This window comes from Clupea harengus, unplaced genomic scaffold (assembly GCF_900700415.2).
Source record: "Clupea harengus unplaced genomic scaffold, Ch_v2.0.2, whole genome shotgun sequence".
Taxonomy (NCBI): domain Eukaryota; kingdom Metazoa; phylum Chordata; class Actinopteri; order Clupeiformes; family Clupeidae; genus Clupea; species Clupea harengus.
This window is the reverse complement of record NW_024880343.1, coordinates 1-24999: the sequence shown is the minus strand read 5'-3', so window position 1 is coordinate 24999 and position 24999 is coordinate 1. Positions and strand designations below refer to the sequence as shown.

General features: G+C 41.9%; 3 protein-coding genes across 3 annotated transcripts; 2 read left to right on the top strand and 1 right to left on the bottom strand.

The window, feature by feature from the left end:
* The first annotated feature begins 1448 nt into the window (after nt 1-1448).
* On the top strand, nt 1449-2571 carry LOC122131940 (creatine kinase S-type, mitochondrial-like). The gene is made up of 3 exons (XM_042706658.1): nt 1449-1604; nt 1882-2007; nt 2311-2571. Exons 1-3 carry the CDS (start codon nt 1506-1508, stop codon nt 2425-2427), a joined length of 342 nt encoding a protein of 113 aa, XP_042562592.1. The 5' UTR covers nt 1449-1505; the 3' UTR covers nt 2428-2571.
* A 3038-nt stretch (nt 2572-5609) lies between these two features.
* On the bottom strand, nt 5610-10487 carry LOC122131939 (ubiquitin-conjugating enzyme E2 L3-like). The gene is made up of 4 exons (XM_042706657.1): nt 10380-10487; nt 8630-8725; nt 8322-8508; nt 5610-7778 (listed from the first exon to the last, which is right to left on the bottom strand). Exons 1-4 carry the CDS (start codon nt 10404-10406, stop codon nt 7624-7626), a joined length of 465 nt encoding a protein of 154 aa, XP_042562591.1. The 5' UTR covers nt 10407-10487; the 3' UTR covers nt 5610-7623.
* A 1296-nt stretch (nt 10488-11783) lies between these two features.
* On the top strand, nt 11784-23706 carry hic2 (hypermethylated in cancer 2). The gene is made up of 2 exons (XM_042706656.1): nt 11784-11943; nt 18082-23706. The coding sequence occupies exon 2, from the start codon at nt 18112-18114 to the stop codon at nt 19807-19809; it is 1698 nt and encodes a 565-aa protein (XP_042562590.1). The 5' UTR covers nt 11784-11943; nt 18082-18111; the 3' UTR covers nt 19810-23706.
* Nucleotides 23707-24999: the final 1293 nt, after the last annotated feature.

Sequence of the window (24999 nt, the reverse complement as noted above, 5' to 3'; positions counted from 1 at the left end):
TAGCAATCTCCAAACCCTTTACTTTGCCAGTACTGTTTGTACATGCATGGTGTCCACTTTTCTGCCCCTCTCCCTCAAAAGAGATTGTACTGGTCCTGTCACTAACTGGTAAAGAGTTAACCTCTACTCGTCTATTCTTATATACAACCACGGCAATGATTTAACTTCTCCATGTGTAGCGACCCTGGGGTCAAGCTAGTTTTACAACCAGACAGAATATGAGCCAACACCCATACACAACTTGCAGCTTCCGTCTTCACCCACTCACTCACTGAGGCCCTGTGGAGTTGGGAGGACATCATGAGTTGCTCTAACAATGAATTTAATGCAGTTAAATTCTTCCTCTTCTCAACATTATGCCAGTTCATCCATTTCCCTTTCCACGCCTGCTGATTGTCTAGTTTCCTCTTCTTGTTCGCAAACAAAGCTGGTTACCATCTGCCTCCTCTCTAGCAACGTAGCCTTACTCCATGCTTTCCAGCTGTCACCTAGCCCAATTCCTGCTCTTCCACTCTGTACCTGCCCAATCATATCCCTCTGCTGTAATGGATTTTTAACCACTTCTCATGGATTCTACTGCTTCCCTGTTTTCACAATTGGAGCAGTGTTCTTGACTGCTGGATCCTTAGACTGTGACAAAGTCATCTCCAGGCTGGTCTTAGCGCATTTGAACTTTGAAGTAACAGTACGTAGACATTGTGGCACCTCAAGTCATTTCCTAGCTGCCTTATTTATGGTTCTCTCAAATTTCTCTACTTCTGAAATAGCAACGTCATACAGTCAAAGGCCATCTTATGTCTGCAAGCACCACAATTTCGATTTACCAGGCAACAGAAATGGTATTGATAGCCTTAACAATGAATTATCTAAGCTCTTCAACCTTCACTCAACGTGGAATTGTAACACCTGCCTAAACTCTTCACCTTTTCCGCTACAATAGAGGGAATCACTTCACCATAATTATAGAAACTCTCTTCTACCAGTTTTCCCTTTCCCTCATTTCCCTCATACAATTGCTAGGTTTCACTTTCATCCTGGCCCATTTCAGATTGTCATTCAATAGCTCTAACAGTAGACGGGTTCATAGAGCAGTTGCACGGGCTGTCATGCCATCCGTATAAGTTCGAATGGGAAGTAACCAGGTGCCATCCTGCAGCCTCTCACCACCAACAACCCATTTAGATGCCCTTATAATTACCTCCATTGCTATGGGGGAAGTCAGCGGTGAAATGGTGCATCCAGCCATGATGCCAATCTCCAGGATGTGGTGTAGTTACTTGTGAAGCACAACTGAATATCCTCAAAATATGCAGAAATAAGCTAATACTGTCCTCTATCATTGTGAGTGAGAGAGTGAGTGAACTGTGAGTCCATCCCAGTATGTGAGTGAGTGATTAAGTGAGTATGCAAGGAAGAGAGTGAGTTATAGAGTGTGTTTTTTAATTCTGTGTATCTCTGTGACACTTTAGGTGGAGCATCTAATCCAGGAGCGTGGCTGGGAGTTCATGTGGAACGAGCGCCTGGGCTACATCCTCACCTGCCCCTCCAACCTGGGCACAGGCCTGAGAGCTGGTGTGCACGTCAAACTGCCCAAACTCAGCCAGGTGAGAACAGGCCATGCTTGACCCACACAGTTACCTGACCATAGGAGGGAATGTTCCAAAAGTATTTTATGAAATATTATTATATTATTATGTTGAGCAGACTGTTAAATGTTTACAAAATAAATTCTGAGCAAAGGTTAGTGGTTTTATGTGGATCAGCACACTGAGTTATATATATCTGTTTGTTCAATTTCTGTCCCTGGAAATAATGTTAAGTAATTTGATGTGTACTAAGCTGATCTGTTATTGTTGTTGGTTTGTTTGTTTCCTCCACCAGGATGCCCGCTTTGGCAAGATCCTGGAAAACATGCGTCTGCAGAAACGCGGCACTGGTGGCGTGGACACAGCTGCCGTGGGTGACACCTTTGACATCTCAAACAATGACCGTCTGGGAAAGTCTGAGGTGAGGGGCTGCCTGAAAGTACACACACGCACACGCACACGCACACGCACACGCACACGCACACACACACACACACACACACACACACACACACACACACACACACACACACACTTACTACCTGAACATATTATGGCCTTACTAACCACAATTTCAGTCTCACCACCAACGCCTTTAGAGGTCAGCAAATGCTATAACTACCATGACTTGAGCACCTGACGCTCAGAGTTAAAGGGATGGGCTCAAGCCCACAGAGGGGTCTCCTTACGATTTTTAATCAAGCTTTGTTTGTGCCTTGAACAGGTCGAGCTGGTTCAGACACTAATAGACGGCATCAACTTCCTGATCGAGTGCGAGAAGCGCTTGGAGAAAGGCCAGGACTTCAAAGTCCCGCCTCCCGTGTCTCAGTTCAAGAAGTGATGTGGCATTGCCTGAGTCTGAGGGGAAGTGAGGGCCCAGCACCGTTGGGAGACAAAAGCTCTCCTTCTACCGCCTCGACACAGAAGGTCTTACATGTACAAAAACAACAATGAAATAAATTAACCTTTAAAAAAATTAAAAAAAGCCCACATGTCATCTTTCTCTTAAGTTAAGCTCGACAAACATCAACACGTTTATCATTACTGTGCCTTACGATAATGGGGATTCTTCTCCATAGGGGGCACATTAGCTTAGACAGTAGCTTTTGTTGCTTGCGGGACTGATTGAAGATTACGGAATCAGATCTTACTACTTCACTGCCCTTGCTGGTAATGCGTCTGTTTCACTGATCTGGCCTCAGCCCCCCCCCCCCCCCCCCCCCCCAGCACTCAAATAACTGAGCTAATCTATCGCCTCTGGGTTTTAAAAAACACATGACATTCCCTGTGCCAGCTTCTTAGTGCCTAAAGCCTTGGCCGCAGCCATCAAGCTGCAGCTCAGTCCCTCCACAGCCCATAATGGGTTTATTGCAGGAACAATCATCAAAGCCATCAGAGGAGGGGAATGAATGACCAGGGCCAGGATGCGGGCCCACTTTCTACAAGGGGTGATTGATACACTTGTGGCCTAAGCTAGAAGGAGATGAGTTATACTGTAGCTGTAGCTACTTGCACATGCAGTTAAACCCGTTGACTGACCATGCAGAAAGTTTTCATTAGGAAAAGGCAGTGCCTTAAGACAGTAAGTCATTAACTATGATCATGTTGAGAAAACAAACATAATATAAACCCACATCAGAGCTTATTGACACTGTAGACATTTATTTCAGCTCTACTATAATACCTGCTTTCTCAACCCATTGCCATTTTAGAGCATTTGAATATTAAAGGTAGGTATGATTGATTACCATTAAATGACCATATGTCAGCTTACCAGTAAAACTAACTAATAAAGTGTGAGGTAAAGAAGAATAAAGAACTGGTCTCCTCATTTTACTCCAACTGTCTTCCACTGGCTGTGATTAGCGAACAGTTTAGTGTTTGTGGTGCTAATCTAATTATTATTCTTATAAGCTTATTTGTTACGTGTAATTAATAATGCTAATCTTATACTCTGTATACTCAAGAGTGGAGAGGGTTGGAGAGATTGGGTTGGTGAGAGTCTAATACAGCCTGGAGCTGACTTGGGCAGGACAGTGGCAGAAACATTGGCACTGAGTGTGTGTGTGTGTGTGTGTGTGTGTGTGAGAGAGAGTGTTTGCAGTTTGCTCATCGATCACCTGAAACCAAAACCGGGCTGGTTATGTTTAGAGCCCTTGGAACTCTTCCCCTGGCGCGAGAGGACCACCTGACAGTAAGGTGTAAAATAGCATGGCAGTAGGTCTACCGTATGCTATACCCCTCCACATCATTACATAGCATTACCACTCCACTTCTTAAGGTAACGGTATAGAGGATTTTACCATGTTTAAGGTGTATATGGACAGCTAGTTTTGGTACAACCTTCATTTAGATGGTCAAGTGAAGGACAGATAAACACACCTGTCCTTCCCACTTTTCCCAGACTACGTGAAAATGTGAAAATGTAAGACTGTCCCCTATCATGTACAGAGTAATATACTTCAGTACTGTTGAACCGAAACTCTTACTGCTGCTTTAAGACCCACCCTGTTCAGCCATTTACTTTTACAATTTCTTCACACTTCAGATAGGGACTTGGTTCTATCCTGTCTTTGCCCTATATATCCATAATGCAGAAATGGCCTTGAAGGTCATACAACCATTATAAAGATGTCTGTTTTCCTCCGGTTAACCACAGAATGACAGATGTGAAACAGGTCCGTGGACTGGCAAAAATGTACTTACCAGTCATAAATACAGAGGATCAAAGGGTCACTCTTTCGGTGTGCGTTCATGAACAAGGGAATGGGGAAGGTGTGTGTGTGTGTGTGCATTCATGAACAAGTTATTGGATTAGTCAATAAAAGAGTAAGCACGCGGTGTGGTCTGTGTTAACATCATGCTCTACAAGAGACTGACAGAGACTGACTTTCCTGATGTTATGTTGGCCTGTAAACAAATGGCGACTGGGGAATGTGTCTGTGTGTCAGTAATTATGTGTGTGAGAGCGTGAGAGTGTGTGTGTGAGTGAGAGAGAGAGAGAGAGAGAGAGAGAGAGAGAGAGAGAGACAGAAAGTAACACAGAATTAATTGCTTGGCAAGAAACGTGTCAGTCAGTTCAGTCCCAGTGTCACTAATGATAATATTTTGTTTACATTAGTTCTTACATTTGTTCCTTACCTGATGCAAACAAGCAGCTAAAGCCTCTTCCTCACGCTTCTCTGGAGAGTGAACTCTGCCATCTTGTGGCATAGGCAGGATGCGCACACATTTTTAAGCCCTACAAAAGTGAGATTTTCCCACATGTTTCTGTTACAAAACCCTCATCAGGTTCTGGCATGGCATTTATCAGTGCAATCAGATGCTCTCAAATTCTTGCAGGAAATCTGAAGAAGCCATAGTCTACACATCATAACTGAATGTTATCGTGCTAATACAGCATCATGATTATCTTGTTTTGATGTTTTGGTTATGAACTCAAGCACACAGATTTGAAATGAAACTGAAACAAGGACATTGCATTTAAAATGTCAGTCTTCAGCCTTGAATTGAGGGCGTCTGTGTTTTTGTTGGCCTTCATGCTAGTCTAAGCTGTTTTCCCCATTGCTTGTTTGTTCCTGGTCTGTAATCAGTAATACAGGGGAACACCCTCAGACCAGGATGCCTTTGTGAAGAACCACAACAGGCAACACAAGTGATGTAATATTCACAACTGTTCAGCCTAAAAAAAATATTTACCACAAAACAAGCTTACACCAGCAAACCAGCTAATACTGTTTTTGTGCTGTTTTTTCCTGAACCTTTTACTGACTCTCAGTGTGTCTCTGTCTGTGTTATATGTATGTATGGATTGCATGATAGGCTCTTCAGAAAAAAATATTTTTTGCATAGTTGTTTTACCACAGCAACAACCATAGTGAGATGAATGTTCTTCAAACCACTAATGCACTGTAGGCTTCGTTGAAGAGATGAACCAGCCGTCCGAGCCAAAAACTACTGATCTACTGAAGTAGGGGAAACCTCAGAGGTGCAAGATGGCACAGACAGACTCAAAGACTCGCGTCTGATATGAGTAATTTTATTATTTCGACCATTTTGTTCCCTGGGAGTTTTGATCTTTCCCTTTTGCTGACGTCCATGGTCACACGCAATGCACATTAGCTAGAGGAGGCAGCTTTTGGTCTGTGCTGACCAGCAGATTGAGGTAATATTGCTGTTTGAATCTTAGAATGAACCACACTGCACTTCTGAGCACGGGACAGCTAAGACAGAGGGGGAGACCGCTTGAGGTTATTTGAGGCTAAAATGCAAAGGCCTTTATCCCTCTCATCGTATGACATGTACGTACAGCATATGGGTGACGGTAGCCAATCAGGAGCCAGTATCATTTCTACAATTGCCTTGTTCCAATTCTTGACCCAGCCAAACAAGATGAGCATTTCCTCCTTTTTAAATATGGATGGATAATTTAGTGGTCATGTATTGGTCACACATACTGGGTTAGTGTGATGAAGATTTCGGTTGTGTGATGACATGTAGGGAAAAGTTGAAGTCAGGCCATTTTTTTTTGTGACTGCTGGCTGAGGATTTCTTCATGTTGACTCATCTGGAAATCTGGTCATAATGAAATAAATACTATTCCTCAATCCTTTTGTGGTATACTGTGCGCTGCTTTGGGACTACAATTAAGGCTACTGCAGATTATCTCTGATAATAGACATGTAACCGTGAACCTAACTTCTTTTCCCCACTTACTTGACTCTCATTCATTCACCCCCCTAGTTCAATGTAACATTCATAACATTTTACGATTTTAGGGCTGTTCAACCTGGCATCTGAACATTTTATTACTAATGTGAATGTTAATATGAATCAGGCAAAATGACCTAGTATGAACTCCAAATTATGCAAAGTTTTAAGAAATGCTCTGGCAGTGTTTGATGAATGTATTTCCTAGATTTTGAAATGTATCTGTACATAAGTGACTAAAGACCAAAGCTAAGCAGGAACAGGCATGGTAAGACTAAGAGGAGACTATGGTAAGATTCAGCAGTATGAGAAAGCCCCTGTCCCTTTTTATCCATGTAATCTTTTATATTGAAATAATTGTTCCCTCTTAACTGACTACACTGAGAGGAAAGGCCAGCATGATGTTAGAGACTCCACACTAGAGCAGCAATAAATACAACAGGGTAGACACATAGGGAAAAAACCCTAAAATGTCTTAAAGTATATATGATCACACCCACAAATGTGTTTTCTTCTTTCTTTCTCATTTTTTTTATCTTAAACATTGTATCAGTAACAGTGATTACACTGCGTATTTTTGAATAATCATTGACTTACAAACTGAAGTTATGGAGAACATAACACAGTTCCACACAGTACAGTGCAACCTAGGCCAAAACATAAATGAAAAGCAATCTGAAAATAAAAAGAAATATAAAAGAAACCTTTCCAACACCCATTAACAACTCAACCATGGCAATGGGAGTTTGCAACGTAATTACTGGATTTCGGTTTTCACAAAAGGTCGGTGGGTCCTGAAAGTGAAAGAAAATGAAGGAACTCTAACATTACCTCACCGTGGGATTCTGCTCAAAAAACAGTCAAAGCACTCTGCCCAGTGCGTGTATGTGTGAGAGAGAGACAGACAGAGGGAGAGACAGAGAGAGAGCAGTACACTATTCTGAGCAAAATAACTAATTAACGTGGAACACCACTGCCCCCATTTTTTTTCCTTTTAACATTTCCTCAAGACCTCAGCCTTCAACAGTGCCCCTGTGGTTTTCCACTCCTGATTTCCCCCCTCTTTATTTCATTTAAGAAATCAGTTTAAAGTTGGAAACTGCAAACAAGCTAACGCTGAGAAGTGACCCTGCTTTGATTGGCAGAAACCTCTTGGGGTGGGAGGGGCCTCTAGGGGAAGGGGCAAGGTGATGGGCGGGATTCCAGGTGCTGCTGCTTAATGGCTGAGTATTCTGAGAGAGAGGACAGAGAGGGTGGTGTGTCGTGAGGTTTTTTTTTTTGGGGTGGGGTTGGGTGTTATACAGTGGGGAGTGTAACAGCTGCATTGTTAGTCCATAGGTCGCTTTTCGCCATGTTTCTTCGTAAACTCCTCGGCGTTCTTAAAGAATTTTTTACGGTCCTTAGAGTACTCCTCTGCCAGGTCCGCTCTGAGGGGATGTTCTGGCTGGGGGTCATTGACCAGTGCGATCAGAGACTGGATCACTGTGGAGAATAAGAGGAAAAACAAATCTGAGGCAAATTCAGGTTATTCACCATCAACAGCTCTTCCTGGACGCATCCTATAATCACTAAGGCCCGGGATGCCTTAAACAAATAAATAACAGCTGGAAGGGTACAATTCACATATGAATCTGAATTCTGGCCATCTTGTGCAACACCTTGTTCAGTGTTTATGGTATGTTTATATTTGTATGAAATTTGCTCCTGCTCTTGGGCTTGTGTAGATGAGGCATCACTACCCTGCTTCTCAGAACCACACATTCAACTGATTTTAGAAACCGAACAACAACAGAATCTGGCAACAACAAAAGAACATAACCAAAGAGGGATGAAGGCAAAAATGTGTCTAGAAATAGGTAACACATCTTCAGAAACCACACAAACTCCCGTGACTGGAAACAGTGACCTCAGTAACACCATCTTCCCAAATAAAAATGTGTGCGAAATAACAACCCTTCTCATAGCCATTTTCCTCTCATGTACCATATCCAATCAATACAAGTGCAAAGAATGATCATGCAGTACCTTGGTCAGTTTTGGTAGCTGGTTTCCAGTTCTCTGGGCTTATTACAGGCAGGCAAACCTGGCCCTTCTCATCAATGTTGGGGTGGTAAATCTTCGTTTTGAATGTGATTTTGGGGGGTTTAAAGGGATATTCCGCAGGAAATATTATCTCGATCCGAAATGCTCCTTTGTCATATGGGGGGTTGTCCTTCAACAGAAGAATACATATCATGTCTAACAGCAAAAGGCTGGATGAAAAGATAAACGGCATCAATTGTGCCCAATATAAAGAACAAGGATGTTTAGTGAACATGTTTAAATGCACTTACTGGAACAATGAGACCTTGCCAAGTCAAAATGTTTGATTCATCAACTTGGATGTTGCGGAAATTTTTCATTCCAGACTTGCGAATTTCGTCAAGTTCCTGCCAAACATGTGAGCAAGATGATTATATACAAAATCAAATATTGTCAAGATTATTTACATATGGCTTTATCTGTATACATACATACATACATATTATTAAATAAATAAATAAACATAATTATCTAGCCAATAAGTTGGTGAGCCATTAAACAAATAAACATAATTATCTAGCCAAGCAGTTGGTGAGCCATTTCCAATTACATATAGAAATTCATAAAGACTATACAACTCATAGTGACTTGCAGCCTGTCTTAAACAAGACAAATGTCACAACTAACAAACTCATCCAAAATCTGTTTTAACAATTCTTATTCTTATTAACAACATCCTTAACCAAGTAATTTAAGTATTAATATTGACAACTGGACATTACCCACGGACATGGTCTAGTTCATAACATGTTAACCACAAGTGTAACATTTCATTACAAACCAAATCAGAACAAAGCTCATTCAAATTTTGAATGAATAGGTCCTTGCCAGGGATGTAAAAATTGCTTTTGAATACAAGTTCAACAACTGCCATAGCCAAGCTCTGGTTTAGGCGGAAGACCCATTGTGTTCGGTAGCCTATAACCTGTCCTTAACTAGGATTAACCGTGGGCTATCAAATATATTATACTAAGGATGAAGGTGTGTCGTGAGTACATCAAACTACAGTATGTGGTTTGGTTCATTCAACAACTTCGGATTTCGATTACATTAATTGCCTTAATGGCTGCCAGTTACATTGGAACAGTTGGCTACGAAACCGAATGTGATCTTGGGCAATGGCTAACGTTAGATAGCTGAACAAATCAAGAAAACAAAGCTGATACCCCTTGAATAGATCATTAAAATGATACGTAATAAAATGTGTTTAAGTGTGACGTGAAATACGTCGAGATTTCACATTCACTCAAGATGGACTTCATACGGTTTCGTTTTTGACAACTTTGAGGCTAGCTAGCTAGCTAACTTCACTAGCTACCGATGCTTAGGCGATAAAGGAGCGGTCCAATAACTGGAATATGAGCACCACAAAATCAGCTTACCATGACATATAAGTAAAACGTCTTGCTATTTAGTGGATTATCCTTTTGACAGACAGCTCTGATAATGACAATAGGTCTCGCAACTAGGTTTCTCGCTAACCGACAGCCTCCTTTAGCATGCCCGGCAACAGGACCAACCGCTGCTTAAGTTGGTTCGAGACCTAGCTAACAACACTGCTAAACCGCAGCGCGACGTCTGACAAACAAAGCTTGTCATTACATGGTTGGTTGGGAATATAGCTAGAAACGCACCCTTTCAGAATATAGCGAAAAGGTGCAAATTATTCAAATCCCTCCCTACGCAAACATCATCTCTCAATAGAAATGTCCTATTTCCTGATACTGGCCTTGTGGTATACCGGTTCCCGGGTAGTTAAACTAGCCCTGCCAGTTAGCTAACCAAGCGGTAGCACTCTTGTTAGCTAGCTAGGAAGTTACGTTAGCAAATGTTAGCTAGCTAGCGTGATTGTTCCATCATAAATGTTTCACTGGAGTTACACCAGTTTGGGTTTTCAAGAGGATTAAACATTAACAAACACTGTTGATTCACTGTTACCGTCATTTCTCGTGTCTGAGCGAAACTAGCTTTACATTATCCATGACTGATCAAGAGATTTACCTTGTGCAGCCTTCTGCTCGCCGCCATCTTGGATTTACTGCGTACTCCCACAATACACAGCGAAATCCATCACGCCAGCTAGCCTACCTATGCTTGCATACCTCATTCATACTTGGTAGCCAAAGTTTTTCACATAGAAATATGTGGTGATTGCGCAGTCTATAAAACGACACAACTGAATAAATAGACCTGGTCATCTTTATTCAGTCTCTAGAAAAAACAGACCATTAACCCTCGTTGCCTGTATATTGTAGTTTGTGAGTAGGCCTATACGGATCTCAACTGCATTTCTGTGTAGCCTAAAGCCTAGCCCATTAAAGCCTGCAAATTAACAGTAACTTCTTTCTTTCTTTCAACTTAGTATTTAACCTATTACTTCAGCCAGCTTCGTTATTTCTACATTTTGGATCCTCTCTGAAAGACTGTTAAGGTTTTTTTTTGTTGCAACATTAAACATTCAAAGATGACTTAACTTGGTGGGTTATTAATAACGAACACGAAGCATACCTTAAACAATATTTTAATTGCGCAAAATGTACCCAAACATAACCTGAAGTGTTAGCCCACAAGTTCTAGACAGTTTTCGGATGACAGCAATCCTATGAGGATCCCGACAATTTTAATAGTGTGTTTTACACCTTGCATCCACCAAGGGGCGTTATAGTTTGTGGTTTGGGTTTTCTGATCATGGTACCACTTTGGGAGGACTTGCCACACTTCAAACTCATCCTCAAGGTCGATAGTGCATCTGGGTGACGTAGACATAGGCAAAGGCTAAAAAATGTAGAGGTCTGATAAAACGTAAAACTAAAAAGAATTGCATGTTCTGTAGGGCTTAAAAACTAATAATATGAGTATGGTTACTGTACGTTTACAGAAATGCCGAAAACGTAGGCCTATGGCCGAACAAGTAAATGTATGCATGTCGGAGATAAATCATTTTCAACAACTGCATTTGTGTATTACAACTTGAAAAGCAGTGGCTGGATAATCCTCATCCCAGTGATTGCCAGAAATATAGCTTGATTTTGGCTTGATAAACTAAAATTAACTATTATAGGCTCCTGCAGACTGATTACGTTTAATTATGAAAAGTAAGTTTTGGTTAGACATGCAACTGGCCGAACCTGTATTGTGTCATCTGCATACCACAGTTTATATGTTTTAATAAACGTCTTGAAGTGGCACGTCTAGGTATTGGCCTTCTTTAGGCTTTACCATTATGTCCGTAGTATATATGTTATCAACGCAAACAGTCTACTGCCACTCTCTGGTGATTGATACTAGATGGCCAGACTAACATCTGCATTTGACAACACGGAGGGGGGTGGGGGGGGCTAAACGCCATTTGCAAGTTTTGCAAGACCTAGCCTCTGGCACTTAATCAAATCAGTGACTGAGCTGGCAAAGGTATTTCTCCTATCGCCCCCTCTCTTCTGGCTTTTATTCAAATTTGGGTCAGGGGTGAGAGTTTCAACGTCACAAGCTTGCAAGATGGCGCTGGGAAGGCTGTGAGATGAGAAAACAGGATGGCTATTTGAAGACCTTCTTTCGATGTATTAAGGTATCTATTTCATTGGCAGTCTTACAACTTAGTGTTTTAAAGAGAAAATCAAAATGCTTGGCAAGTTTGGTCGTGTATTTGATTTCAATCTGCGCTTAAAGCGAGTCGAGATTCCTCAAACGTTTGGCTCTTATCGCGTGCCCACAGGGTCTTCTCTTGTTCAAAGCTTGGAGCTCGAGCGCAGCGCCAGCGCTACCAGCCTGCCAGTGGCTGTGCAATATTCGCCATACGTTTTGCCTGGCTTTACTCGTCGTGCTGTCGAGAGAAATATGGTCGTCGACGTGTCTGATTTTGTTATTTCCCTGTGTGAATAACTTCGTTGGAGTTAAATTCGGCATGGACCTTTAGTATCGTAATCAATCAAATTTATCAAGCAACATTCACTAAACGTGAAGCAACCAGCTAATGGGCTCAGATAAGCCTTGATCCGCGTCATCACAGCTCATACGGTGTGTCTTGTTTTTAAAAGGAGAAAGAGAAGGAAAAATAATGATTAGAAATCCATTCATGTTTTCTGATGCAATTGATTGTCAGTTTGCTGTAAGCTACTTAAAGAAATATTGTCTTAACAAATGACTACATTTGGTGACTTACGTTGATTACATCGCTAGCTAGCTAATTAAATGCGATTGTTTGGGGGGGGGATGCAGTGTTGTTCTCAGTTTTATGTTATTTGTGTTGACACTATGGGACTTGTCATATGTGGCCACATTGAGCAGTGACGTAGGCTATGGTTTTAGTGTTAACCACAGCTGATTTCAAATTAATCCAGAACGCTTTGCTGTCACATTTTGTATCATATTGGTCAGAGTGTTTCTACGTCAAGTTTAAACAATTGATGAAAACTGTTTTACTCACTGAGAGATGCAGAGTTGTCTCTGCAAGAGGAGACGTTTCCTATTTCGGGATATTTTGGTACATTTTTGTTGCTACAATAGCGCAATGTAGGCTACATTATGCTGTGTTTCGTTGGCTGCGCAATTTAGTTAAGTAGGGTATATGCAGCGGGTTAACATATTTAACTGTTACTTATTTTTGTATGCAGGTGTCAAATACCTGTTCGTTCTTGAACAAAAAGATTGGGTGGCTTTTTCCCAAACGAATCCAATTTTCATCTCATCCATTTTAATGAAGGGGGAGGGGTGCTAGTGTATCTGTGTTTTTCTTTGCGTTGAGATCAAATGCCACATCTTCTCATGCGTTTTGTTGGCACAGAAATGCATAGCAGAAATCAGCGGACCTTCTCTTCTTCTGATTGAAATGACAGTGCAGTTTGTGGATGGCACTTATTTACTTGTGGGGCAATAGTCTAGAAAAAAATGGGCTGTTTCGAGCTCCGGATGTGTGAAGTTTTCAGAGAAGACCGAAAATGATGAAATGAAATGTGGTTTAGATTTCCCTATTATCAACTACGATTTGAAGCCATCTTCACTTCAGAGAAGCTTATAGCCTACTTGCATGTAATGAATTTGTTTTGAGTTTAAGCAGTTCATGGATTTTAATTTAGGACAAAAGGAACCATATCCAGTCAACCATATCATTCTGTTTTGCAATAGCTGACAAAATAAACCAGTTGGGTATTTGCCATGTTCCTAGGATGGTGGTTGTGGTGTTGGGCTGTGTGTGAGGTGGGTGGCAGGGTGGTAGGCTGGAACAGAGGTTGGCCCTCCACTTCCATGCTTAAGGAGGTAGTTTCAGAGGGAGAGGAGGAACTGTTTGCAAAACATTTTTTTGTGTGGATGGGCATAAGATAAGGTGATGCTGCTTCAAGGGATAACCTTGTTTGTGAACCGTCTAGTCACACATACTTTGCATGTTTGTTGTGAAATACTGCAGTTAATGAAGGCTGTCAAAACGAGAGTGCAGTCGTTGCATATGAGGCTTAGTGTGTGGAGGAGCAAGTGTGTTTTTTTTAATTTTTTTCCTAAATCGAATGTTTTAAAAATAGTTACAGGTTTAAAAGGGGGGGAATTGAGGTAGTAACACCAGTTTTGTGGTTTCAATGAGGCGTGATCCTTTTTGGATACATTGCACTGGGTTGCATTTATGACAGTGGTTTGAATAGGCCTAGATTTTCAGATGCGTTCTCCATCCAAACGTACTGGGTAGTTGTGCCTCATAAGTACATTGCCACTACTGAGTTTGTAATTAACATGGGTTTAATTAATTGGTTCAAAATTTCAAAACAGACACTTAACAGAAAAAACAACAGTGTCTGAATTCACTTTGCAGTTTAGAAAGCTACAAACAAAAAGACCACTGGAACTCAAGCTGTTTACTTTTGGGTATTTCTAAGGGTTCCCTATCTTAACCTTATGGTGAGTGCTTCTGAACTTTAGACCTGTATACTGCTCGAGGGAAGGGCTTCATCTGACTTCGTTTGGGCTAAAGAGCAGTGTAGAACGAAGAAGAGGGTCTTGGCTGAAGGATGGGCGAGGAATGCCATTGATAAGTGATTCTCTCTTATCTGAGCCTCAGGCTGTTACAGGAACAAATTCTCAGTTACATAAAAGTAAGATGATCAGGTTTAGTTCAAGTTTAGAAACGACATGTGTGCAAGATTAAGCATTTGTTGTTTTATGTGTCTTTGCAAGGTGTTGTGTTTTGAAAGACAGGCTTAATTATCATGTCATGTTTTGCCCTCATAGTATAATTGCCAGTCCCTGAGAATTCCCACAACAAATTCAGTTGTTTTTGGCCACAATAATCACAACAAACCCTCGCAAGATCCAGGAGGGGCCAAATTGCCATTGATGATTGGTGTATACTTTTAATGTTTTGTAGTCAAGCCTTTTCCCTCTTGGCTCATTCCACTGCTTTCTTTAAACTCAATATTCAAGGACTCGCATGGTCATTCTCCACACTGTTGCACAACTCTTCAAGTTGTGTCAGTAGTTTTGCATTTAAACAGTAAAAGCAGGCCCCTCCAGGGTATGTGGCACAGGATAAGCTTGTTTACGAGGTTAATCATGCTCCTTGCCAGACTTGTTGTTACGGGCGCTTCTGCTTACTGTGCGCTTTAGTCTTACCAGACGTCACCTCTCACTGATTAGGACCTTTCATTTCTTGTGATGGACCCCTTCTACCTTTTTTCCAAAGGTAGTGTTGGGTGGTTTTTTTTTTGGGTAGGGCGGGGGTTGGTCGGGGTGGAGGTTTAGAAATGTCTGCAAGCCAATAAAAGAACTAGTGGTGCCTTATCAACCCGTTGTGTGCAAGTCTCAGATAATTTTACATCTCAAACGTCTCACGGGTCTGCTTTTGGTGGGGAGTGGGGCTTTCTTGAGATATCAACATTTAGCAAACAGATGTGGGCCACTATCTCACCAATCCTTATACTATACTATTGTGGTCCAAAGCTAAAAATACTTCACCCAGTGATATGATCACACTCACTGGCCTAAAGGGTAGCAGAGCTGCATGTACCAGTGGATAGAAATGTGTAGGTGAAGTGCAAGTGAATGTGTGTGGCAGCACTGAGGAGTATTCTGAAGCTGTTATACAGGTGGGTAGAGGTATGGTTTGTGTGTGTAGCATGACGGCCATCACATATTGATAGGAAGGTAATACCACTGAAAGGTGGGGTGTAATGTGATGCTGGGGTTATGGGCAACGTGTTGTGTTGAACTTATTGGTTGTGAAGTTCATTTCATTAGTTTAACTCCAGAGCTACTGTGTCTTGGCTAGTATGTTAATATATGCAATAATTGCAAGCGTTTCTTTGTGTGTATTGGGGTTCTGGATTGCCCATTGCATGTGTGAACACATTTTAATGTGTGTTGTGATGGATGTAAGAGATGAGAAATACAGAACAGCGGTAGAAAGAGGTTGCTTGGCTTGATAATGGCTGTTTTTTTTCTTTCTTGCTTTCTGTAGAAAATTGTTCATTTGCTCTTGAAGCCACCAGAATCCTTCTATTTCAGCATGGCTCAGTACTTGTCCGTGTTGTCAGACAAGAGGATGTGCTGCAAATATACCTTTTTGTTGATGGAATTTCGATGCAGTCAATTGCTATGAATCCTTACAAAGGCATCATGACTAAGTGGACTAAACAGAAGAATTATTGATCGATTGCTGCATTTCTATAGTCAGCAGTATAACTCTAGCTATTATTAGAGGGAGTACTGAATGCAGAAATGACTGAAGCAAGAATTCATTTTTCTTAAAAAGCCAAAAGGGCAGATGAAGGAAAATTTCTGGTTTCAAATTGGATTTAATTTCTAATCTTCACTCCTCTGTACTAAATGAAAGGTATGCAGGAACACTTGAAGGGTGTTTAACGTACAATATTTATCAAGCTTTGCATGTTAGTTTAATTTGCTCAAGGAGAAAATCCAATAGATTAAGTTTTGGAATCCTTTCAAGAATACGTTTTAATGTTTGCAACCACCGTCATATGTAGGCTATTTATAGTTCATCTCGTCTGCCAAGCCCTTGCTGTTGTAGCTGATAGGAGGATAATTCAGTGGGTGAGATATTAGAATGAACCTGCTGGTCTTATGATAGCAAATGGGTGTCTACTGTTTTTTTTTTTCCTCCTCCCTTTGTCCTTTTACTGCTCCTAGAATTTCTTGAGGGCTTTTGAGTTGGGCTACTTGGCGCACGTGGCAGCATTGAAGCATTCCTTGATTTTTTTTTTTTTTTTTTGTCTCTTTTTTCTTGTGTGTTGGCTGTGGTGAGTAATCCATTAGTAGGAAAATCAACAGAAGAACTCACAAAATAACACACCCTAGACTAGATCCAGCAAACGCTGCTCTGCTTGTGGATGCTTGCTGAAATTGGACCATGAAAATGGAAAAGAGAACCATATGTGACCTTTTCTTCTGGGACATTCTAAAGGATCGTAGCCCCAACCAATCACCAATACATCGCCATCCCCCCCCAAAAATGGTTAAATCTCTATCTGTTGCATTTCAAAGATTCTGCTGCAAGCCAGGGCCTGCTTGGGCACTGGGAGGGGAGGGGGTGGTGGCTGCTGGTTTACCTGTTCTCACCACACCCATGGTGAACCATCAGCTCAGGTTGCACTCAGTCCCCTATCGCAGGCGAGGCCTGGGACGTCTGCCGGCCGGCCACCCTCCCCCCAACCCTCCTGCCCCACAACAAAGGGAATGACCCTGGAGGCTGGCAGCCCTGGTCACTGGCAGGAGCGTTAAGAAGGCTTCTTGGCCTCCCTGTAAAAAGAGAGATTCAGATCATTGCTGTTCAGTCCTCCCTGCTCTCCCCCTCTCCATTGTCCCTAAGCTGTGTATTTGTATACAGCGGGGAACATGATACCAATTGTGTGGTGTGGACAAAAAGAAGTGTTTCTCTTTTTTTTTTTTTTTTTTCATGGGCGTCATGGTATAGATTTTTTCTTTGTCAGGTGCTCCAAAAAAAAAATCTAAAAAAATTATACAGCAGTGTGATGTGCACAGTAAAATAAGGCTATGGCTATTAAGTGGACATCAACAAGATGGTCTTTCTTTCTTTTCTTTTTTTTAATTTATATTTCTTTGTGATATATTTTTTGGTACATGGTGTCAGGTCTTAAGGATTTCTTATTCATATGAATACAATATCTAAATTGACATATTTCTAGCATAAACACGAGATACAAATTCACTGATTATATTCTGACCTATGCGACTGTATGGACTTCAATTGCCCATTTAATCTGAATCACCAGGCCGTGTTTGGATTTTCAGCAGAGACCATTGGGCGTTTTAACACGTTTAACATGTAGCCTATTTTCTTTTAAGTATTTTAAAATTGCCATGTATAGTTTCCTCAAGATAGGCATTGTAATTATAGGTCCAGCCTGAAATCTTGGGGGTGATCTTGGTTAATCACTGTCTCTGTCAGCCACTTCATGAGTTTTATTGCTTTTGCCTTGGAAGACTTTTTTTCAAGCTACATTCTATGCGGCATTCTACATTCACATTCAAGGCGCAAATGTCTCCATAATGATTTAAAATACTAATCTGTAAGTGTTTAGGTTTATGTTGTAATCATGTTGAATATATAGATTTTTGTCAGCCCTCAGATATGTTAGTTTGGCTTATAAGGACATATAGCAAATTTTCAGTTCATTGTGTATTTTAAGTTTCAGGTAGTATATCATATATTTATATTAACTATATCATTTCTATTCTCTCTCAGGTTGTGTAGGAGCAGAGAAAGAAGCTGGAAATGGAATTGCCAAATCATGCCAAACAATTGCTGCTGCAACTGAACCAACAACGAGCCAAAGGTTATCTGTGTGATGTGATCATAGTGGTAGAAAATGCCCTCTTCCGGGCCCACAAGAACATCTTGGCAGCCAGCAGTATCTACTTCAAGTCCCTCATCCTCCACGACAACTTGATAAATCTGGATACAGACATGGTCAACCCGTCTGTGTTTCGGCAGGTACTAGACTTCATTTACACCGGCAAGCTTTTGTCCTCAGATCAGGTCAGTGACCACAATTTCAGTGCCCTCCTAACGGCAGCAAGCTACCTCCAACTTCACGACCTGGCTGCTCTGTGCAGGAAAAAGCTCAAGCGCAGTGGAAGGTCCCTCCTCACCAAGCCTACCACGCCCACCAATGGACGAACCTCCCGCAACCAAAGGCTCTCCTCCACCCCTGTCACTCAGATGCTAATATCAGGGTTAAAAGACAGTGACAAGCCCAAGCGACGCGAGGAGCTACTGAAAGAAGAGTTGTCCGAGGACGAGATGTTCATCGGGTCCACGGCCAACTCCCTCAGCCCTTCCACCAGTAAGAACGGAAGCAACGGCACCACTACCAGCAACAACAATAATATCAGCAGCAACAGTGGAGGCATCCAGGAGCTGGGCCTGGACCTGTCCAAGAAGAGCCCGTCTGGGAGTACAGCCACTGAAGAAGTCAGCCCCAGCAGCATCCCCCAAGAATCACCTCAATCTGCCTCAGAATCCACAGCCAACAGTGCCTCATTTGAAGAGAACCCCACCAACCCTCAGATGGTTGGTGGAGAACCCATGATCCTCGGAGATGCAGGAGGAGGGGGCGAGGAATCCCAGCCGCCCCCCGACGTAGACCCACACAGCAAGAACCCGCCCCGCCCCACGGCCAGGAGTCGACAGCGGCCCAAAGGTGAAGCCAATAAAGCAGACGACTCCGAGCGAGCTGCGCTGCCCAATGGCGTGGCCAAGAGGTTGAACGTCAACAAGAGCTCAGACGGTACCTTCCAGTGCAAGGAGGAGGATGAGGGCATGGAGAATGGCCAGGAGCAGAGCGAGGAGAGCGGGAACAGTGAGAGCGAGGGCGGCCGCAACAGCGCCAACTACGTCTACCGGCAGGAGGGCTTCGAGCCGGCCCTCGGAGACAACCTGTACGTCTGCATCCCCTGCGGCAAGGGCTTCCCCAGCTCGGAGGAGCTGAACGCCCACGTGGAGACGCACACGGAGGAGGAGCTGTACATCAAAGAGGAGGAAGAGGAGGATGTTTTCCCGAAGGAGGAGGAGGCAGAGGCCGAAGACCTTTCGTCCCAGGCGTCGCTGGTCAACAGCGGCGGGGAGGCCCGCCGCTTCAGCTGCTCGGTGTGCAGCCGGAGCTACAAGGATCCCGCCACGCTCCGCCAGCACGAGAAGACCCACTGGCTCACCCGGCCCTTCCCCTGCAACATCTGTGGCAAAATGTTCACACAGCGCGGCACCATGACCCGCCACATGCGCAGCCACCTGGGCCTCAAGCCGTTCGCCTGCGAGGAGTGCGGCATGCGCTTCACCCGCCAGTACCGGCTGACGGAGCACATGCGCGTGCACTCGGGCGAGAAGCCATATGAATGTCAGTTGTGCGGCGGCAAGTTCACGCAGCAACGCAACCTCATCAGCCACCTCCGAATGCACACTTCCCCATCATAAGCCAAAGACAGACAGCCAGGAGACCCTCTTTCCACAACAATAAGCGCGTGTCATGTCAAAAAAGGAAGCGCACACCCCTACTTCTTCAAAAGTAGGCGTAGAATTTGCTTTTGTTTGTGGCGCGAGAGAAAGAGAGAGGATAGGTGAGTGTTTCTCCTGCCTTCCAAAATGGGAGAAGTGGTCAATTTAAGGAAGTTCCAACCAAGGAAAAAAAGCATCATTATCTCTTCAAAAAAAATCGGTATGATTTTAACATCCTTTGACTTTACTACATGCTGTGAATGTATGGTTGGGGTACTTATGCTGTTTTTGTGGCTTCATAGGACAACCAGACCACTACAAACCCGATGCAGTCTGTGTTTGGCAGTATGCCTTCATTTCTGTGATGTGTGTCTCGTGTCCATTTGGTCGGGGGGGGGGGTTTATGTTGGTATCCCAAACATACACACTTTTTATTTCCTGATCACAATCCTGCTGTGGAGCATTGGCTTTGGAAAGGAGAATCCTAAAGTCAGTTAAGGAAATCCTTGAGACAAATAAGTATATTGTGACCATAAGATTATTTTAAACATATATTTTAAATTCAGAGGAAGATTTAAAAAAAAAAAAAAAAAAAAAATAACTTTCCCTTACTATGGCAATTAAGTGTTTCCAAGGGTCTCAAAGATAGTGTTGTCAGACATACCAAAACTAGGAACTGTCTGAAATCATTACTGTGGTGTTTCATGAAAGCTTTGTGCATCCAACCAAACATTTCCTATGATTTCTGCTCAATACCACTTGTCCATAAAGACACTTCTGGATGTGCCTGGAACAGTTTTCGTGATGGGTTTCAAACCAATTGTCCGCAAAGTGAATTTGCAACATCGCCAGCCATCTCCTATGACGGGTGTTTTTTTTTTTTCCCCAGCTTAGTCTGTTTTCTCTTCCTGAACCAAATATCTCTGTCTTTGGATCAGCCTTTTAAGTTTGTATGATCTGTACTATCAGTTCTGAAAGTTGGTTTCACCATATGAACAGAGGACCTCTATAAAACATTTTTTTTTTTAAAAACACCCTCCATTTTGAGATCCTGGTCGTGATTAGCATACTTAAGCACTTTTGGTTTGAAACCCCTGTCCCTCGAGGGCCCTCCCAGTGTGCCGTGGGGGAGAGTAATTATAAACCCATACACGCATCAATCCACAGCTCGGTTACACCTGGACAGTCTTGTGGGTCCGTGGTATGAGAAATCATTTGGAATCTTTTTAAGCTGTGTCGTTTACTCATAGTATATAGGGGTTTACTCTCAAAGAAAAAGCCAAACAAAATGGTACTTGTTTTAGATAACTTATTGTTATGCTTCTGTGAATGTTTAAACTGGAAGTTCTTTTGATATTTCCTTTGGGGATCAGTAACGGGGTTGGCTTGGGTGATGGGTCGGGTGGGGACTCTTTAGTGAATGTTGAGCTTCAGATTCTGTTGGTACTGTTGTGTTTTTACAGTTTTGTTTTTCCCTCACTGAAAAAAAAAAAACGACAGGTCTATTTGAATAGTCCTGTCACATTGCTACCTCTTAATTCTTCTTAAGAACAATACATTCATTAATGGAAATATGGGGATTCCTGACATATAAATGTATAAAAAGTTTGCTGAGGCTTTTGAAATGTTTGTAACCTGCCCATCTCTCAACAAAGGTTTTAATGCTACATTTACAAAGTTTTAAACCTATTATAGTAGAAAATAGCTTCTTGGACGCATGTATTTAAGGTATTGTAATTTTCTTGCCTAGCGCAAATGATGATAAAAATGTAAAGTTTATGTAAGTGAAATCCAAAGAGAAGGTATTGTCATGGAGAAATGGCTACAAACAAAACTTTCCTGTAGAAGTTCACAACCAAAGTGTTTCAATATTGGAAATCAACACTGCAGCTGGTGAAAGATGATCTCTCCCAAGTTTATATATTTTTCCGTAGTTCTTGAGAGTGCAACATAGTGAAAGAATTATGTTTAGTCTTTGGCATTGTACTAAAACCAATGATCACTTGTGTTAAACTTCTGCTGATCGGTGGGCCGGTGGCTTTGCCTTTGAAGTTTACAGTAGTCTCTCAACAGTGTCTTTCTGTCTCCATGTCCTTACTTCGTCTTCAGGAGGACTTTTTGTTGAAGAACTTCAGAAGGACTAATTTATTTTAGTTCAGACCAAAAATGAGAAGAAAAAAAACTGAAAAAAAAAACTGAGTAGGACATTTGTTAGGTTTGTGTGTTACATGTTGACCATACTTTTGGAAGATCATTGAGGGAGGAATGGATGCACTGGATTGATATATTTTTTTTTTTTCTGTCATGTTTTCTTTTAGTATCAATAGAAATTGTCTCAGGCTAAACTTTTGCCCACTTGAGTGGCATCGTACCACAAGTATCACTGTTGACCAATGTTGTGTGAAAAAGGATTGCATGGTTTTAGAATGTTTTAATTATACAAAAGATTCAGTTCTCTGAGGTTACTGACACTAGGGTTAATGTTACGTAATCCAGATTGTCAAAGCAACACTGGTGCATGTAAACTTCTGCTGAATTCCTCGATGCCATTTATTGCAAATGTTTTAGACAGATCCTCAAAACTCTAAAGGCCAATTCCAGTGTATCGCATTCCGTGTGTAAATCTTCGCCTTCTCAATGCAACTCCCGTCAGCATTCCGTTTTTGGGTTTGTTTTTTTTGTTATGGTTCTTTCTCTTCCAACACAAGGGGTTTTACTGTTGATGACCATAGGATGCAGCTATAGTCACGTTGAACTGTGGAGCACTGTTAACAGGCAACTTTGTCCTGGAATTGTAGTCCCGCCCCTCCTTTCTCGGCCCGGTCCGCCAAAGTCTGTTCATCAACTGCGTTCTTTTATCTCAGACGTTCCACAGCCAAGGTTTGGTAACGCTTTCTGTGTTTGGGACCATAGAGGTTTTTCCACCATCTAGCGAAGACGGGAATGAGCCCAGGTCATGCTCCCAAAGCCTGGTGTGGTCTCTGTTCCCACTTCCTCCCCCTTTTTTACTAGTGTCAGGGGGGAAACATGGTAGATCATCTCACATGATAGGCTGGTGGGCTTGTCATTAATGGAGCCCACTGAAGTTTATTACCAACCGTGCTGGGCCGAGAGCCGCAGCCACACACCAGTACTTTACAAAGTCGTTATCTTTGCTGGTGATTTCAGCGTCATCCATAAATGTTTGTAATGGTGATCTCGGACAAAGAATGGCAACAAAAAAAATAATAATTATCTCAGTTCACCCACGTTTGTCTGTAGAGCGGGTTGCCATAAACCTACTTAACTCCTCAGCTCAGGGAGACTCTTATTTTTTTTCTTTTTTTTTCTCCTTGTCATCCATCGTTACCATGGAGGATTCCAGGAGAAAGTTGCTGTTGATCTCTTGCGTACCTGTCAGCACTTAATCAGTTTTTAACATCAATGTCTAAGAGAAGTGTTGGGTGGCAAGAATTGATTTTCTTGATGTAGGCATTCAGATTATAGCTGGGGGAACTATAGAAAGAGAGCAGGGGGGAGGGGGGAAAGACGACAAAGTTTCAAACTGTGACAATAATATTTCTACTTCAAGACTTCAGGGATGGTTCTGCAGCTTTTAAATGTGGAACTTTCAACTACATTTGTAAGACTGTGTCAATACTGTGTCAATTTCTGTATTTTAATGATGAAAAGCAAAACACTAGTTTCCTATTAAAAGAAAAATAGATTTTAAGAGAGTGTGTCCCATTTCAAACAGCGCCTTGAAAAAAAGGTAGGGAGTGTTCATGAGAAATTACTTTAACCTTCGAATGTTTTAGAACAAAAAAATAGTAGTAAGCATAAATTGTATAAACAACAAAGATTTAAAAAAAAGGAAAAAAAAAAGAAAAAAAAGAAGCTCATACCCAAATTTACAGACTATTTTCTAAACCAAAGCACATTTTGAATGATTGACAGCTTGTCTGGTATAGAGATACTTGTGTATAATCTCATTGTTTACATAAACTCTTACAGTCTCAGACCTCAGGAGGGGAGAGGCCAATCGGAGAACGCTTCTGTGTGGGTCACCGTCTGAAAGAAAAAGAAAAAGAAACAAATTCTGAAAATGCGATAATTAACAATAAAAACATTGCTGCGTGTCTCTAAGGGGTGTGGTTGGGCATCCTCATATGATGCTAGGGGGATTTTTACTTGTGACCAACCACTCTGTGATGACCTCTTGGGATGTGCTAAGGAAAATGTGTTTATGGCAGACGCCAACGATAAGCATTTTTGAAGAACATATCTCTTAACTGCATAAAAATAGACCTTTATCGGAATACTCTGCTGCTTCAAAATTCTTTTGTTTGTTCTATTGTTTTTTTTTTTTCTTTTGCTCCTTTTTTTTTTTTTCAAAAGCTATGAAAATAGGTTTGGAAACCGTGAACACAAAACAAATTTACCTCAAAGTAAACCTTTTAGGATTTTACTTGCTGCATATGTTGTGGGGGGGGTAAGAGTCCTCTGTCTCTCCTCTCTGTGTTTAGTCTTTTCTATTAGTATGTTTGCCGTCGCTGTTTTTGTTCGTTGAGCTGCCTGATTGTGAAAAAAAAAGAAGCTCCTACGCTCAGACTGGCCTCTCCTCAAAACCACATTGGTGAAAACACTTATTGACAGTGTTCACTTTTTTATCAAATGTCTATTGTCAGTGATGAATGTATTTATTTGTTTTTTTGTTTTTGTTTTTGTTTCTTTGATCCTGTTTTCACTTTTTGCTAAGAATTCACTTTGGGTGAGATAAGGTGTTTCGGGGTCTTGATTTTACGTTTGAACGCAAGCTGAGAGAAGTTTGCGTGATGAGGTCGAACAGAGCCATAAGCCCCTAGTTTAACCTACAAGAACCCAAGGTGGAGAAGGAATGTCAAGGTCTTGTGCGCTCATCAGAAAGAAGGGTGAAATTGATTCCACTTAATAATCCTTATCTCACTCAAAGCATGCATGTGCTCCGAAATGTGTTTTCCTGTAATGGACACTTGAAAGCTGTTTGTCGATTTTAAACGTGACCCCTTGTCTGTACAGTTCCATGACTTGATTCAGAATGGGGACCTTTTAGAGCGGGGGGACAGACTCAAGTATGTGGAACCAATAATTTGAAGCCGAGTAGGTGTTGTCTCATGTCCACACATCAAGGCTTTATTGCTCTGTTTTCTT

What these genes read in the sequence shown, in the direction of transcription:
- LOC122131940 (XM_042706658.1), top strand. Translation starts at nt 1,506, where the DNA reads ATGTGGAACGAGCGCCTGGGCTACATCCTCACCTGCCCCTCCAACCTG. An exon ending in AACTGCCCAAACTCAGCCAG is followed by an intron (nt 1,605 to 1,881) that starts GTGAGAACAGGC and finishes TTCCTCCACCAG; the next exon opens with GATGCCCGCTTTGGCAAGAT. An exon ending in ACCGTCTGGGAAAGTCTGAG is followed by an intron (nt 2,008 to 2,310) that starts GTGAGGGGCTGC and finishes TGCCTTGAACAG; the next exon opens with GTCGAGCTGGTTCAGACACT.
- LOC122131939 (XM_042706657.1), bottom strand. Translation starts at nt 10,406, where the DNA reads ATGGCGGCGAGCAGAAGGCTGCACAAG. An exon ending in CGAGCAGAAGGCTGCACAAG is followed by an intron (nt 8,726 to 10,379) that starts GTAAATCTCTTG and finishes CATGTTTGGCAG; the next exon opens with GAACTTGACGAAATTCGCAA. An exon ending in GGCAAGGTCTCATTGTTCCA is followed by an intron (nt 8,509 to 8,629) that starts GTAAGTGCATTT and finishes CTTCTGTTGAAG; the next exon opens with GACAACCCCCCATATGACAA.
- hic2 (XM_042706656.1), top strand. Translation starts at nt 18,112, where the DNA reads ATGGAATTGCCAAATCATGCCAAACAATTGCTGCTGCAACTGAACCAA.